Source organism: Calonectris borealis, chromosome 19, assembly GCF_964195595.1.
Source record: "Calonectris borealis chromosome 19, bCalBor7.hap1.2, whole genome shotgun sequence".
Classification (NCBI taxonomy): domain Eukaryota; kingdom Metazoa; phylum Chordata; class Aves; order Procellariiformes; family Procellariidae; genus Calonectris; species Calonectris borealis.
The window spans coordinates 12,479,078-12,495,348 of NC_134330.1; the positions used below are offsets into that span (position 1 = coordinate 12,479,078).

Sequence of the window (16,271 nt, forward strand, 5' to 3'; positions counted from 1 at the left end):
ATGGCACAGGGGGCGGTGGGGGCTCTTTAGGTCTGTGGATCCTCCATATGCCACCGAAATGAATGAGGGGCCTGTCTCGCTCTCTGCTGGTGTCTCAGCTTCTCGCTGGCTGTGATGGGAAATGAATCAGCACGGCGATGGCAGTGCGTGTGGCGTTGCGCACTGCCTTTGCCAGTCCCTGTTCTCTGCCAGTTCGTTAGGAAGATGAAGGAGGAGGCAGAGGCTGACCTGGCAGGGGAGCATCCCTGGCGTGCTGCTGCCACCTGGTGCCACCGGCTGCCCCCAGCCCCTTGGCTGCTTCGCCTGCAGAGCGAGGTATTTCGCTGCCACAGCCTTGGTAAGAGAAAGGAGATGATCTTGAGTAACGCACGCTAACGGTCCTCGCTCTGCAGTATGTGGGGCTTCCTTCGCAGTTACTGGTTTCCCCTTGAAACTCTGATTTCACTGTCATTAATATAAAGAGTGGAGTCAGCAGGCAGGCAGGCTGCTGAAATTAATTATGCCTAAAATCATTGCAGCAATGGATAGCAGTGCTTGTTAGGGGTCTGGCAAAGCACTGGGCTCTTTTCTTTTCCCTCATAGTCCTGCACACCTTGATGACACCTGGGTGGCACTGCTGGACCCTTCTTGCTGGAGACGTCCTCCGAGCTGGAGCCCATCAGAGTCTGTCTGCCCGTGCACCGCCATCTTGCACATGGTGTAAACTGTTTTCTGGCTCCTCTCTCCTGACTCCTGGCTGAGCGAGACGTGGCAGAGGAAAGAATGGGACAGGCAAAATGGTGCTGAAGAAGTGGCCCTGCAGCTTAGATGCACCATAAGGATCTCCTCCTCCCCTGTTTCTTCACTCTTCCACAAAATAAGTTGTCATTAGACCACTTTGGTAGTGTCCCCAGGCTAAGCTATTCCCTGGGCCTGGTGGTATTTTCCTCCCCCGAGCTCTAGTCTTGTTTGCCCGTTTTCCCCTCCAGGTCTCTCCGCACCCTTTTCTATGTTCCTGCATCCTTCCTTCTATGGCTGCTGCTTTCACTGTCCCTTCCACCCTCAGCAGTCCTCACTGCTACACCATTCACCAGCATGAACCCCAAAACTGCCTGTGCCCCAGTGCCACTCCCGTCCCAGGGTCCTCACCCCAGCTCAGCTCGAGCAGAGACCCCTGTTGCCACCAGCGTCTCTGTCCTCGGGGTCTGTGTTGCTCTTCCCAAGCTCTGCGATCTCCAGCCCATCTCTCCTCATGTATTTACTTTTCCAAAACTTCTCACATTCATTCTCACTTTTGGCCAGCGGTGCATCCATCGCAGCACTCTGGGGCCAGGCCTGCCTGCAGCGTTGTGGGCTCGAGGCTCGTGTTGGATCTGCTCTGGTCTGTGCTAAACAAGAGCTTTGCTTTTGTCAGGCATTAAGCCCGTGGCTGCTCCGGGCACACTGCTGACTTCTCCAGTCTTCTTTCCCCTTCCTTTTCACTGCAGAGGACCTTGTTTCTTCAGAGGGAAAAAGACAAGATACTGTGTCAACATCCCCTCCTGCCTCTCTGCATTTCTCATGGCACTCTCTTCTTTCCCTGCACCAGGCACAAGTTCTCTGGTTTGTCCTCTTGCCTCTGACCCCGTGCTGTCTATTCCTGCCCGTTGCACCATTCCCCTTCCCCCTTATTCTCAGTTTCTCACCTGATTCTGAATCCTTCCCCATGCTGTGTAGTTTCTCCCTTGTTAAAGGCAAAGCTCACCTCAGCTCCTATGACTGATTTTTTTTCCCCCACTTTCGTGGTAAGTCCCTTGTACGTAGCCCGTTCAGACTGAAGTCCCTCACCTCCTCAACCTGCCTTACCTGCCTTACAAATGCTGGTGCAAAAACTTTGAGCTCGGCAAAATTATTCTTGCCCCCTTCACTGTTCGGGAGGTTTGACTCCATGGCAGTTTCGCTCCTGAAATCCCTTCCCTGAACTTGCTCTGCTCGTTTTCTCCCTCACTCTGCCGCTCCTTCAGCACTTCCTTAGGGATTTGCTCTCCCAACGTGGCTCTGGTTTCCGCCCTCCTGTTGCTCTGCGCTCTCTGTAATCTTATCCACGCGCACACGTTCAGCTACCCTCCTTTGCAGCTGGCACATGCATATACGGTTTCTCTCCTCCTCAGTGCCTCGCTGTCAGTCAAGCAGGGCTGGATGATCTGTCCCGATGTTGCCCGTGTGACGCCATGACTGATAACGGCGCTGGCTCGGGGGATGGCCTCTGACATCTTCACTGTACAGCTGTATAAACCTGGACTGAGAATGTGCACGAGGACTAGCAAAACACTAGCCAAATCTGGGTATGTTTTTGAGGGCCAAAAGGTGAATTTCTCCTTTAGGATGGTGCAGTGTAGTCAGGAGCGATTCTGGCTACAGCAGCTTTCCCCGGTCTCTCTGCAGTGCTGCAAAGAGCTGCTTTACGTGTCCTGATCTGATCTCTTGGGTGCAATTGCTGTGTTTGAAACCAGGGTGTTCCTGAGTCGAATGCAAGAGGAGCCTAATCACTTTTCAAAGAGGTCTCAATGTTTTGGGTTTTTTCAGTATGAAGGGGAGCACTTTGAGGACATTTTAATCATGAATTGACTATTAGACTGGGGAGGCTGGAAAGGTTTGCAAGCCATTACCCTTTCTCAGCTGCCGCAGTGGCTGTGGCTAAGCCGGGGTGATTCAGCTCTCGGTCAGTACATGGTTCTGTGCTGCGGGCTGAGCGAGATGATGTCTGTGTCTTGCTCCCTGTGGGTCTGAGACCGTCTCCTGGTACACGGGATGAGTAATGCGTGTGCAGTGCCGCAGTGCCATGGCAAGTACCCCCCTCCTGTGGGAGAACATCTTACCCTCCCCACATCTCGGAGGTAGGTTGAGTTTGAACGTGACATTCGGTCTGTAATCCCGAGTCGCCGATCTCCTCAGGAAGAGCAACCGGAGGTGGGGTGTGCTGAGGGCATTGCGGGCAGCTCAGCTTACTCAGAGGCCTGTGGGGATTCACGTATTCAAACCTGGACAACAAAAAGTATCTGATCTGTTTTAAGTACTCTAAGCAGTGAAAAGGCCAGCTTTTTTCATAAGCTTGATGGAATTTATCCAATTCTGAAACTTCATCTACCAGTAATTGGATTGAGTTATATCCTTGTCAGCGGAGTTGCCCAGAGCTGACTATACTTTGCATAAATACTTAAACATATTGAACAAGTCTTCTGTTTATTTTTTTTTTTTTCCCAGGCTGCGTATGCGAGCTTGTTTTGCTTTGGCTCACTAGATGGGTTTTGTCTTTCTGCTTCACACTTGCTGTCTGAGCTCTGGCCACCTGGAGGCAGTTGTAGCCATGGCCCCAGCACCGCTGGGGACAGAAATGCCATCAATTCACCTCTGCTTCTACTACTTTTATATATTATTGCAGCAGACTTTTTGCCTGCTCCTTGTCCAGCAGCTTACGCAGAGATGCTCTGAGGTTCTCTGAGGTACACGACCTGGAAAACCACAGCCCTTCATCTTGTGGGTAATTCTGGATCTTTGAATTCATACCTTGCCTCTGGTTATACCCGTATGCTGTTAAATTATGATCATTTAGCATTGCAGAGCAATCTGAATACTTTGGCAACTTGTCATCGTCATCTGGTATTACTGTGACATTCCTGAGCTCTGGTAGCCCAATCTTTTCTTTTAATAGTTATTCATTAGTAAAAGTTTTTTGTTGTTGAAGACCAGCTGGTAGCTGCCTTCATTAGAAACAGCCCTCGGACCTGTAATTTCGCTTAAAATAACAAAGACCGTCCCATACAATCTGCTTTGTATGAAACTATGTGGTCTGACAATTATATTTTTAGCCTCTAATTAGTTGAGAACCTTGAGATGGCTGTTCTATTTCATTTGGGATCAAAATAAGGCTAATAGGGCTCCTGGTTGTTTCTTCTAACATCCCGTTTAATATTGGGACTTGTTTTTCTCCATTAAGTACATCAGGACTAACTCCATCATTTTAGCTGAAATTAAAACAAAATCTCTGCCTGGGGCAGGCGCTGAGCGCAGAGAGCTTCGCTCCAACTGCAGACAATTGGCGAAGTTTTATAAGCAATTAAAAAAGAGTCTCATAGCGGGAAGCGTGGAGCTGCAGAGGGGCCACCCACCTCGCCTGGGGTGCGTACCAAAAACTGCGTCGCAGCAGCGCTAACGAGGCTGGAAGCTGTAATTGGCTCTTGCTGCCTTTTCCACCTTTCCAAAGCTCCACGTGCGTGTCTGAAATACCCCTGTGTGCCCCGACGGGCATCCTCCCTCCCTCCCAAAGGACCTCTGCTCCCCGCAGCGTGCCAACGGCAGGTGATCGCAGGGAGCGGCCATGCGGTTCCTTATTGTTCAGTGTTTCCTAAGCCTGGCTCACTGTTGTTAATCAAGCTGTGCTGGAGGCAGGGCTGTTAAGCTTTTCACAACCTTTTCTGTGAGGCTCCTGTAAATACACACTGGTGAAGCAGCGATATGCTTTCATGGCACCTCCGTGAAATGTGGAGAGGCAGAGAGAGAGTAAATGTTTCTTCTGATTTTTTGACAGCCTAATTATTTGCTTGGAGAATCGGGTTCTCCTATACACTACAGTTCATACTGCACCTTGATTTGGCTTGCAGCTGGGTAGCAACCTGGGTGTTTGAGTCCAGAGCTGCAATCCAGAAAATGGAGAATAGTCACTGATCGTCTGTGAAATGTCTGGCTCGGGTGGTGGCTGAGCATCCCAGAGGAGCACAACAGGTCCAGCTCTGCAGGCAGAGCTCGGTCCTTCTGTCCAGGCTCTTTTCTCACAGCTCCGCATCTCTTCTGGCATCTGCAGCAAACGGGGGCAGAGGTTTCAAGACGGCCGCTGCTTCGATCCCTGCTGCTCGGTTTCGCACTGGGAGAAGCAAAGTTCCCTGGAGGAAATAACGCGGTTGCATAACGAAGCGTACAATAGCACACGTGAGTCACATGGGCAAGAGGGCTATGGGGAGAGCAAATTAAGATTTTTACGAGTGTTCTCAGCTCTGATACTTCCTTATTATCTGAGGGTTTGGCTCAGAGATTTATAGTTCCAGGGTAGGATACAGGCTATAAAAATGTTCAAGTGAAGTGAGTTATTTTCTCTACTTCCCCCAGCCCAGGTGTGTCAGGCAGCATCACCCCGCCGGCCTCGCCAGCAGGACCTGCACTGCTAGCGCCGTCCTGCGCCTCCCTCCAGCCGAGCAATGGGGAGGGCAGCGGACTGCCGGCTTTGCCGGCGCCCGGCCGTGGGGTGCGAGCCCTGTGCTCTGCCCGTGATTGCACAGCAGCAGAACAGCGTGAGGCTCTGGGCTGTGGTTTTCATTCGTGCGTGAAAGGGCATCGTGCTCTTTTGTCTTCTCTCCAGCTTCATCCTATGTCTTTCTCCCTTGTTTCTGGTCCCCTTTTCATTTAATTCAGCAGTGTCAGCCTCTGCCTTGGCTAGGCATAGCAGGCAGCCGGGTCCAGCCCGTCCCCTGTGACCGAGATTTTAGGGGAGCTTCTGACCTGGATTTTGGGGGAATCCAACCCCCTGCATGGGAAACAGCTGCTTGTGTGGCTGCAAAACCGCATGCGTGACTTCCAAAGGAGAGGTGATAGGTGCCAGCCCAGAGGGGTGTTGAGCACGTTGGGCAGCTGCCATCCTCCCTCCCGAGGGCTGGAGGCCGCTTGGCGGGAAGCCACAACGGCAGAGCCAGGAACCAGTCAAGCATGGCAGCCTTTCAAAGACGGAGGACCACAGCCAGCCCTGAAACAGGGGAATGCGTCTGGGATGCCAGCAGAGGGGCACGTGGAGCTGCGCAAGTGCACGAGCAGAGTCGTCTGCAGATAGGTGGACTGGGCTAGGTGTAATTCAGGTAGTGCTGGAGGCCCAAGGCTTTCCTTGGTGGTACAAGCAGCACTTGGGTTTTTGTGGTATCTCCTGGCTTCCACCACTCCATAAATCCTCAGGAGCCCCTTCAGCTTCATCCATGCTCCGGCCAGGACGAGGAAGGCCTCGGGGGCGGAGGAGCAGCGGCATTCCTGCGGGCTGAGCTCATGCGGCTGCGGGAGTCCCGGCTGCAGTGAACTGCCTTCCTCTTGGGCAACTGGCTTTCAAGAACAGCTTGGGGGATGGGAGCAAGGAGGAACATCCTCAAACATGACGTAGCCAAAGAGAATCGCAGTTTCTAGCGATTACCGACTTCTCCTACAAGGGAGGAAGTGAGAAACTGAAGTAGCTGTTAGCAATGATTTAATAAATTGGTACAAAGCGCACTGCAGGAAAAGTACTCGTGTGTCATTCGGTGTTATCAATAATTCAGATGTCTTCAGACTAGTGAACAAAGCATACTTAACATTTTACTTCCCTTGCTAATCGTACTTTTCACCTCATTTGTAAGTCACTAGTTGGCAGCAACTCTTCCTGGTGGCATGGTAAGCTACTACTAGATTTTTTTTCTCTATATGAAGTTTGATATGTGTGGTCATTTTGCTAAATGAAAAGCAAAAAAGGGGAAAGGGAAAAAGGCTTTTGTAGTTGAAAAGAGACAGGCTGGATCCGGGTTTGAAGGGACATATTGCAATATTTGGCTTTTTCTGTTTTCCTAGGAGAAAAGTTGATTCCCATTGTGGGTTTTTTCATATTTTCCTGAAACTTGGTGATCTGCTTTTAAATGTAAGGTAATATAGTGCACAAGTTTTGAATCCTTTCTGAACTCCCATTCCTTTCTCCTGTCCTTTCTCGTCAAGCGCATGGCAGGACATGAGAAATTAACTGAGAGTACAAGGGTAATTATTCCTAGCTGACAGCACTGCTGGAGCAGGGCGGGAGCTCCCTCCCGCATCACGCAGCAGTGCTGAAGACTTGCGTGCTGCTTGCTCACGATGAAGATTACATTTCAAAAATGACTCCTTGGTGCTGGCATTCAGCTTGGCCTTCTGACGTGTGAGTGTCAAACGCCACTTAATTCTGGGCTGGGAAAGAAAACCCTGAGTGGAAGGAAAGCCTTGAGTACATATTCAGAAACTCTTCTGGAGCCGACTCGATTCCTCGATGGCGGAAGAGGGAGTAATTCTCAGCCAGGGTTGTGCGAGATGTCTAGACACTCTCCAATTCCACATTTGTTGATGTCTGTATTTCATCTAAGGAGGAAAAAACTTTACAGCAAATGGCAGTAAAACCAAAGACGTTGAGGATTCCTGGAGCTTTGGTGTGCTACGGGGTGCTGGTAACTGGCAGAAATCGGGTTTGGTTGATGAGCTCTAAGCCATCTTCAGGCTAGGCTTAAATACTAAACATTCCCACTTAAAACACTGTTATTTTAAAAAAACTGTTGGGACACATGCTTGCAGATTTCTATGCTACTTGTGTGCATAGTGAAGGGGCTGCGCAGCCGGGTGAGTGGCACCCGGGGGTCTCAACCCATTTCCCACTGCGATGTTGAATTGTGTGTAATTCAGTCCTCTGTGTGGGGCTGAAAGAACAGAACGGAGGACAGGATTTGGACAGATGAGAGAGATGGTGGTGATCAAGTGATCCCATATCCAGGTCTTTTCCTCTGTGGAAATCCCAGGATCACCTGTGGGACCATCTGGTGCCATTGGAAAGGATCTTCTCAGAGCAGGACCTTGTTCAGTTTTGCTTCTTGGCTTTTGCCCTGTGACCAGTCCTGCTGCTCACGAGGAAGCTGGCAGAAGGGCTGCTAGTTTTTGTGAGGCATTTTGAGCTCTTGCATCTTGCCCTACCTCCTAGGTAGCCAAGACTTGATTCTAGAGGCAATTTTCCCCCAAGAAAACAGCAATCTTGTCCAAGCACCCAAGTTTTGTATGAAGAAGACTCCTCCCCAGGTCCTTGAACCATAATGACCAAGTCTGTCTTCCTTCAGCTCCCTCCTGTGCTACCCTAAGATGTGTTTTTTGTACCTCTGGGGTACTGGTCAGTGGGTGCTGATCGGTAATGAGTCCTGCGTGCCGTGGCTGACCAAAAGGATTTGGTGTCTCCCCTGTGATGCTGAATCTGATTTCCAGCAGCTCTTGAAAAGGGCACTAAATAGAGGTTGGCAACGATAGGTACAGGGTGCTGGGCTCTTGGGCTTTTGTTTTTTTCCCCTCTGTGTTCATACTAAAGTATCATTACTGTTGATCTAAACTTCTGCTCTGGGCTGTCTCTTCTTTACTGCAGGTGAGACTAGTGGAAGAACAGGAAGAGACTGAGCTTGGTTGAACCAGGAGATTTTGGACGGTGTCTGAGGATGGTGAGTATATATTCTAGTCTGCCTCTGTCCTGTGTGGGTGGTTTTGTTTGTTCTTCGTGTGTCCAAATCTTGTACTGCTGATAAATAGATGAGAATAAATACAAGAATGGGAAAGAAGAGTGCTATAGTATTGAGTATTATATACACTAATATAATACAGAGAGCTTTGAAGTATTACTGTGGCCAAGATGCTGTTGGTAGGATAAGTTTACCCCTAAACTTGTTATTGGAATATACTGGAAATCAAAGTAAATAAGACCGGAATGCCCTTCTGCCTCCTTGAACTACTGACATAGTCATCCAGTTTTTGTGGCTTACTGATTTATTTTTACTTTAAAACTTAATGCTGGGGTTTCTCATTCTGTTCCTCTGTCACCTCTCAATGAAGATTTAACACCATGTTAATAACGTGCTCTGGTGCCACCGAAGTAGCAGAAATTTCACAATAATTAGTCACAGAAAAATATGGTCTAAAAGAATCTGGAGAGACTGAAACACAGCCAAACCAGCCAGATTGCTGATAAACTCGGATAAAGTGCCTCTAATGCCTCCAGCAAGAAATAACCCAAAATACGTTCAATCTGATGAGAGGAAGAAGGCTTGAGACCAGGAATGTTGAAAGATGCTGGAAGTGTCATTAGGGCGGTAGTTTGAATAGGGCTTTGAAGGCGACATGGTGATCTGCATATTCAGCTGTGGGTGGGCAGTGAGCCTGAGCGTTGCTGCAGTAACACGGTATTATCATCAGCTTTGTGCTCGCCGCTGCCAGAAGCATATTATTATGTTGGAAGGAGTGCAGAGAAGAACGGCAGAAACAGTCGAAGGGCTGGAAATTCAAATTGAGGACATGAAAATTTAGGTTAAACATGTTAAAAAAAAAAAAAAAAATCTGGCAGACTGCTCCAGGAAATAGTGATGTCTCCTATGAGATTGTCCCTCATGTGATCTGTTAACAACTGGAATAGAAAAGGAAGTGTGTTCTCTGCATTAATTGAACTGTCAGCTCTAGTAGGCATGCGCACAGCATTTTTGGTGTAGTCCCTATCCTCATGCTCCCTCGTTTAGCTTCAAGATCTCTTCTGCTTTCTGTTGGAAGAGCTTCTTGCCACACTTCAGGTTGAGGAGCTTGCTCTGGGGTGGAGAGATGAAAGTACGCCCTTGTTGTAACCTGATTAAGTGTCTTATGCTTCAAGTTGGAATTACCCTGGTGTCAGATTGGAAGTGTAAAAGACCCAACAACTTCTCTGTATGGGATTGAGATGAGACTGATAAAATGTATCCAGATGAATGAGGGGAAAAAAAAGCGAATAAACACATGAAAAATGCATCAAAAATCCCTCCAGGTAACATGGAAAAGGCCAGGCTGGGTCCATCGAAGGCCTGGCTAGTCAGATACCCCACTGATAGGGGCCACCGGTGAATGCTGCAGGGGGAGCTGGGGGGAGCATCTCTGGTGTATGCCCTCGCCTGTCAGGACCTGCAGCTCAGGGACTTGGTAATCCAGAAACAATTTATTGATGTTCTGTGAGCCCCTTGGTAGATTTTTCTTCCATGAATTAATCTAGCTGCTTTTCAAAACCAAGTAAAGATTTGCAGTTGCAACACGTTGTGGCAAAGAGCTGTGCTGCCGCGTTGTGCGGAGTAGCTCCTCTTGCTTTGTTTTTGAACCTGCCCCATGCCATTTCGGTTGATGGTCCCCAGTTCTTGTACTGGGAGTAACTGTGAAATGCAGTGCTGCCTGTGAGCATCTCCATGCCCTTTGGGGTTTTGTAGATCTCTCTTACATTCCCTGTAGACATCTAAAGAGCTCTAGTCTTTTAAATCCTTCTCGTAGAGAAGCCGTCTTTAATCCTTGTCACCCATCTCTGGACCTGTATTCTTTTTGGGGTGCGTAGACTGGAACTTTGGACTTATTAAAACATGGAAGCTTTTGCTTTCCACTGTGCTCCTTTCCTGTGTCTTGACAGATAGTTATCCTGGCCCTGGCCCACCCTTAGTTGTAACCATGGATGGTTTGGCTTTTCTAGACAGGAGGGTCTTATGTTCCTTATGAGTACCTGAAGATGACTTTACAGTTTCAAAGGACCTTCTGAAAAGGATTTATGGGATATTTTATTAAAATATCGCTTTGATTTTTTTTTTAAATTATTTTTTCCTTTTGGAAAAAACAAACAAACAAAAAAACAACCAACAAAAAAACCACACCCCCCTCACCCACTGTTTTGGGAAGAGAGTATAGGCTTTTTGTCTCCCATGTCAAGGGAGAGAAAGCAATGTATAATTGCGAGTTGTAGAAATAAGCACTTCCCTCCACCTACTTACCTAAGCTTCTGTCAGCAGTTGAAGTCGAGAGGTGATACAAACTCTTGACGACCTCCTTTGAGTCCTTTTGTGACCTCTCTGGAGGGTTGTGACTTCTGGGTTGACACAGGTCTGCAGGGAGGGATGGAGGTCAGTTGCTGGTTAATGGATGCTCCGCAGGGTTGTCTGCTAACCTGCGGGCGCTTTGGGGCTGGACTTCTTCAGCCAGCTGCTGGGAGGGTCGGTTGGAAACGCTGTTCGCTGCGGGCATGCCGAGCACTTGGTTAATTACCCGTGATCTCTGCAGTCAGAGGGCACAGCACCTGGTTAGCAAGGGCATGCCCAAAATCTTCTACCTTACTCGGCAGCACCCAAATGTGGATCACTAGCTGCTCTCCCCTTTCTGCTGCTAGGAATCCTTGGTCTAGCATCGGTTAAGAGCTTTGTTTTGATTGTAAGACTCTCCTCATTTCTGCCCCAAAGACTAGCTGCTGATGAAAATGACCTTGAAGACAGCACTTGTGGTGGTTTAATCCTTAACTCTGGCTAATGGAAGTCCTAACGAGCACCCAGTACCTTAATACATTACTTAAAACTAACCTGGCGGGTAAGTTAGTGGAAGCTGCTGTGCTGCTCTGCCGGCAGCTCAGGGCTCAGCTCTGACCACACGCCGTACAACTCCCACGGCAGCATTCTCTCTTACTGCTGGGGATACTGGGACTGTAGACATCTGGATTTCCACGATGGTTCATACCCTTTGGAGGGGACCATGACTGTTTGTCTAGGTGGGGTTTTGTAGGTTAGCCATCCCTTGTCCCCTCTTGCTGGCGTATGGAGTTGGTAGCCCTTGACTTCTGTCTTTTCCTCCCTCTTGTTAAAGGCTTCTTGCTTCATGTTTGTGTTACATGCTCACCTCTGGGCAGCTTTCTGAACAAATATTAAATGCAGTATTACAGATCTATAACCTCTTTTGTCATCCTGTAAAGACGAAAAGATGGCAGTCACCACCCCAGTCCTGATTTATGCAGTATGAAATAGTTTATGCAGTATGAAACTTCTCTTCGCACAAGTTTCAGGGTTTATTTCTGGGAGGCCACCTCAGTGGTTCAGCAGCTTTTCAGTTCACCCAAGGACCTCCTTAGGCTTTGAGGAAATGAACTATTTTTGTAGAGGGACCTGAAACAAAGATGGCCTTTGTGCAACAAAAGTAGAGAAGGCAGAACAAGAAGTCCCTTTGGCCACAGCTAGTCAGCTCTCTGCATCAGCTTATGTAGATCCCCTGCCTAGGCAGTGGAAAGAAATAGAAATATGTGTCTGAGTGCAGTTCATATCACCCTGATGTAGATATCTGCTAAGCAGAAAGAGGATAAATTTTAACTTTTAGGATGAGATAAATTATACAAGTCTCTCCCTTCCCCTCCTTACCTGTAAAAAGGTCTAGATAACCTGTTTCTATCTTGATCTTCATCGAAAATGTTCAGACCTGGACAGATATAAACTAGAGTACCCTGATAACAGATATAAACTAGAGTACCCTGATAACACCTCTGCTGCTGGGAGCATCTCAGCCCGCAGCAGCCGGTGAAGGCTCGGTGACTGCCGGAGCCCCAGGCTGTCAGGCAGAGCTGCCCCGGCTCCCGCTGATTTGCTTCTGATGTCCTGGGAGTACCTGCCCAGGACAGTCACCTCCTCCTGCCAATTTTCCTATGGTTTTTCTCCACCTGGAGGCAGATTAGGGCAGTCTGTGCCATAGATGCGCTACCAGGGACAGGGCTGCGGATTCTGATCTCTGCCGTCCACGGCCATAGCCCCTTTCCCTCCTCTCCGTCTGCGGGGTGATGCGCCATGCTGTGGTGATGAAAAGCCCACCCTCAATATGTAGAAGGGATGGAAGCGGTGCCCTCTGCCTAATGAAAGAGTATTTACAGTAATTTTATTTGTGGTGCCAGAAAGAAATGGAGAATAAAGATATGTCAGGGTTGGGAAGGGTATACCTGTACTCAGAAGTCGTGAGTCCAGTGTGCTGGCGGTGGCACCTCCCTGCAGTGGACGGGACCAGTTTCCCTCTTCTCGCCCTTTGGCTGCTTGCTTCCACCTTTCTGCGAGTGATAGACTTTGTCGGCACCTGTATTTCACAAGGGGTTTGGGCTCCTCCAGTACATCTATATGTCATTCAAGCTCTTTGAGGCACTAGCGCATCTTTGCTTGGGTGGATTGTCATTTTTGAAGGGGAGAGATTGAGCTGCAGACCCACGAAGAGGAATTGGAGGTGACCCAGCAGGGTGGGTATCAGCTGCTCTTTGAACCACCCTTTCCCTGTCTTGCAGAAAGCTGGGCTAGCCGTTGGCAAAAAGATGCAGTTCAGGGTGTTGACTGGCTCCAGGCCACGAGAGAGATTTCAGCATCTCGGTGGCTGTCCCGTGCTCCCAGTACGGATTCCCTGGGCATGTGGGACCAGATGGCAGCTCTCCCCCGTGAGCCCACGCGCTGCAGGCTGGGCTCCTGGTGCATGCAGGCATGTCTCTGTAGGGAATATCGTCTCCCTCGGAGGCTGCAGGATGGCTCCGTGAGCGCCATTCCTGTCTCTGCCAAGCACTGTGCTGTCTCAGAGCCTCCAAATCCCTTTTGAGGACCTTAAAGAGAGGTTGCAAGCTGTTTACCTGCATCGTGCAAGCAGAGGTGTATGGAGGGGTGGGAGGAGCAGCACAGGAGAGAGCCACTCGCAGCATGAACAGAGTGCATTGCTAGTGTGAGGAAAAAGGGTTAATTACTGCCAACTGGCCTTAAGAACATGCTGCCTGTGTCATATTCAGCTTCTCTCTTCCTCAGAGTATATGAAACCTTCAGGATTGTTGTGGTTGGGAGAAAATGAGGGAGGTTTCTCTCTCCCCCTGCATGAATGTGCATATGCACGACACTCGGAGGAGCCCAGTTATATGAAAATAACCTTGCCTTCCGTGTTCGGTCTGGTGGTGGTTAGTGATAAAGGAGCGAATACCAGCTGTTCAGCCAGGGAGGCATCTGAGGTGGCATTTAGGAAATCCCTCTAGCTAAGCCAGCTAAACAAGGCTGCGAGCGCTCGGTGTTCCTGCGCCTGGCCACCCAGGCTGCCTGGCACCAGGCGGTCTCACTGCCACCGCTCCTGTCCTCGTCTGGTTGATTGCATGGAAATGAGAGCAGGTATTTTGTGAACTGTTGGAGGAAGAGGGGAAAGCAGTGGAGTCTGAATCCAGTTCCTTCTGAAACTCTCTGAGCCTCTGAGGCACTGCTGAACTTCAGGGCAAGGTCTACTTCTGCTGTGCACCAGGCTTAGCTCTTGGGCAGAAGTTTCTAAGCCATGTGTGAGTCTCTTTCTAATGCTAAAAGCAGGAGAAGATCTATTTGTGGATGTTCAGGTCAGCTTAGGTTGGAAATTCAAAGTAATGATCTGATAAGCAACTTTTTAACTCTGCGCAGCTGCAGCTTAGGGTTACAAAGGTCCTTCTGCAACTTGAGCTGGAAACAGTCCCTGTGCCAGGCCCTGAACTGAGCGCTGGTCCTAAAAATCTCGCCGTGGGTCGGAGCAGACCTCTCACCTGCCTTGTCCTTGGTTTTGTGCGTTATAAACACTGGTCATGTGTTGTATGCACTTAATACATTAAATAGCGATGTATGCTCTGACTCTCCTAAGAGACCTCTGTGCTTCAGCTGTTATCAACAGACGTGCTTTGTTGCTTTTCTCCTGATACATATCAGGAAAAAAAAATATTGGTTTCACAGTTTTTATAGCTACACTTTCTTTCCAGTATAAAAGGTTCCTTCTACCTTTTGCTGCTCCGGTTTCTCAGCAGACCTCTGGCATTCACCCCAGAGGAGAACCTGTGAGGAGCGGGGCACCTCACCTGCCGCTCAGATTTGGGCAAGACAAATTCGCAGCCTTGTCCATAACCCTCTCTCTCGTTATGCATTGATTTTGTGTGTAACGCAAATGCGTTTTGGTTTGTGGGTGCCAGCTGGAGTCGGGTGCCCCCGAGGCTCAGCAATGCCTGACGCTCACCCACCACGCACCACGTAAATGGTGGAGCCGGACGGAGCCGAGGTGGTAATGGGATTTCATGGCTTATCTCCAGGCGTGGTCGCATTTTCTTCTAGGGCTTTTATCCTGAATAGTGAAGTCCGTGTGACCGTGGCCTGTGGGGTAGTCTGTGTGTTTGGTTTCTCAGCCAGGGAGTTTCATGGAACGGCTTTTTGCCTGCGCACTGCTGCCCTGCAGTGACAAAGGGCAACAGTTCTGGGCGTTGCAAAGCTGTCCCTTGGTCGAAGGAGCTCAGAATAATCTAACTCTTAGCGATTTTGCAGAGAAATTCCCAAATCTTTTATCTGACCTGAGAAAAACCTTTTGAGATGCTGTTGGTATTGCTAGGTAGAGCTGTCTGTGGTGGCTTTGGGGCAACCATATCTAAGAGGAGCTTAATGGCTGCAGGCTGTGCTCTGTTTTGATGGTCCAGGAACAAAAAAGCTCCTGGATGATTTGAGCAAAATAGTTGAGCCTGGGCCTTGGAGGATTAATGAAGGGCCGGGTTTTAATTTTGCATTTTAAGAAAGAGATTCTTACTTTGGCTCAGTGGTGGGAGGTGGAGGGGCCGAGTGGCAAGTGGTGATAGAAATGGAGATGGCGTTGCCCAGGCGGCTGCTGTCCTGTGGCTTCTGGGATGGGCTGTGACCTGGGCAGCTTGCTGTTTGCTCGTGGACTTGGTAGAAAAGGTAGTAAAAGTGAGCTGCGGGGCAGGGAGCTGGGTGTTCAACCCACAGCGTTCCCTGCACCCAAGGCATTTCCCCGATGTCTGCAACCATTGCTAAACCAGAGCTGGTGAAACTTCCCGTGGAGCTAACTGTCCAGGCGGTCAGCGAGGGGACCAGTGGCCCGGGAGAGCCTTGTCCACACCAGGGACCAAGCTCCGGCACACGGGTGCTGGTGGGAGCCACAGGGACATCCAGCTACTCCCTGCACGCACAGGAGCTCCTGGGGAGGAGGTCTTAAAGGGAGTATTCAGCAGTAAGGAAGCAGCAGGGCAGCCCCTTTGTCCTCCCCTTCCTGACCAGGCAGAGAGGACCGCGGGCAGCTGCCGGGCCGGCGGGACGATCGCAGGCAAAGGTTTGCAGCAGGAGGCTCCTGGACAAGCATCCGAAAGCATCAGCCGGGACGGAGGGCTCGGTGCCGGGGCGCAAAGCCTCCTCGCCGCTATTGTTCCCGGCGCTCCCGCACGCGCCATCAGTGCGGCACGAGGCAGGTGCCAGCGGGAGGAGTGCCGCGGGCCGGGGCTGCATCTCCCGGCCAGCCGCTCCACTGGGCCGGCGGCTCGGCGAGGAAGGGGATGCGTCGCCGGCATCTGCCTGTCGGCAGGGTGCCGGCTCTGCGTATGGGGACGGGAGGGGGAGAGGAGGGGTGATCCCTCCGTCGGTCTCTCCATTTTCTGTCTCGCCTGTCAGGGAGACACTTAGATGGCAGAGCCGTGCTCAGCGGCCTTTGGAGGTAGGTGGAGTCTGGCCGTCCTCCGCCCTCCCTCCCTCCATTGTCAGCGGCAGCGAGCAGCGGCGGCGGCGGGCACCTGCTCCGGCCGCCGGCGGCAGGGATGCTCCTGCCCTTCGCGGCGGAGCAGGGAGGCTGCGGCAATCCCGGCGGCGCGACAGTTTCGGAGCCGCTGCCGGCAGCAGCAGAGGGCCGGAGGAAGGAGATGCTGCTTGCGCGTG

At 50.3% G+C, this 16,271-nt stretch overlaps 1 protein-coding gene across 3 annotated transcripts in view; it reads left to right on the forward strand.

Annotated features, from left to right (window-relative positions):
• MTMR4 (myotubularin related protein 4) overlaps positions 1-16,271 on the forward strand; it is a 56,987-nt gene that overhangs the window by 13,105 nt on the left and 27,611 nt on the right. For all 3 annotated transcript variants that reach the window (XM_075169048.1, XM_075169050.1, XM_075169049.1), the window contains exon 2: positions 8,168-8,240. In XM_075169048.1, coding sequence (XP_075025149.1) covers positions 8,238-8,240 — 3 coding nt within the window. In that variant the 5' untranslated portion in view covers positions 8,168-8,237. The remainder of the gene's footprint in view (positions 1-8,167; positions 8,241-16,271) is intronic.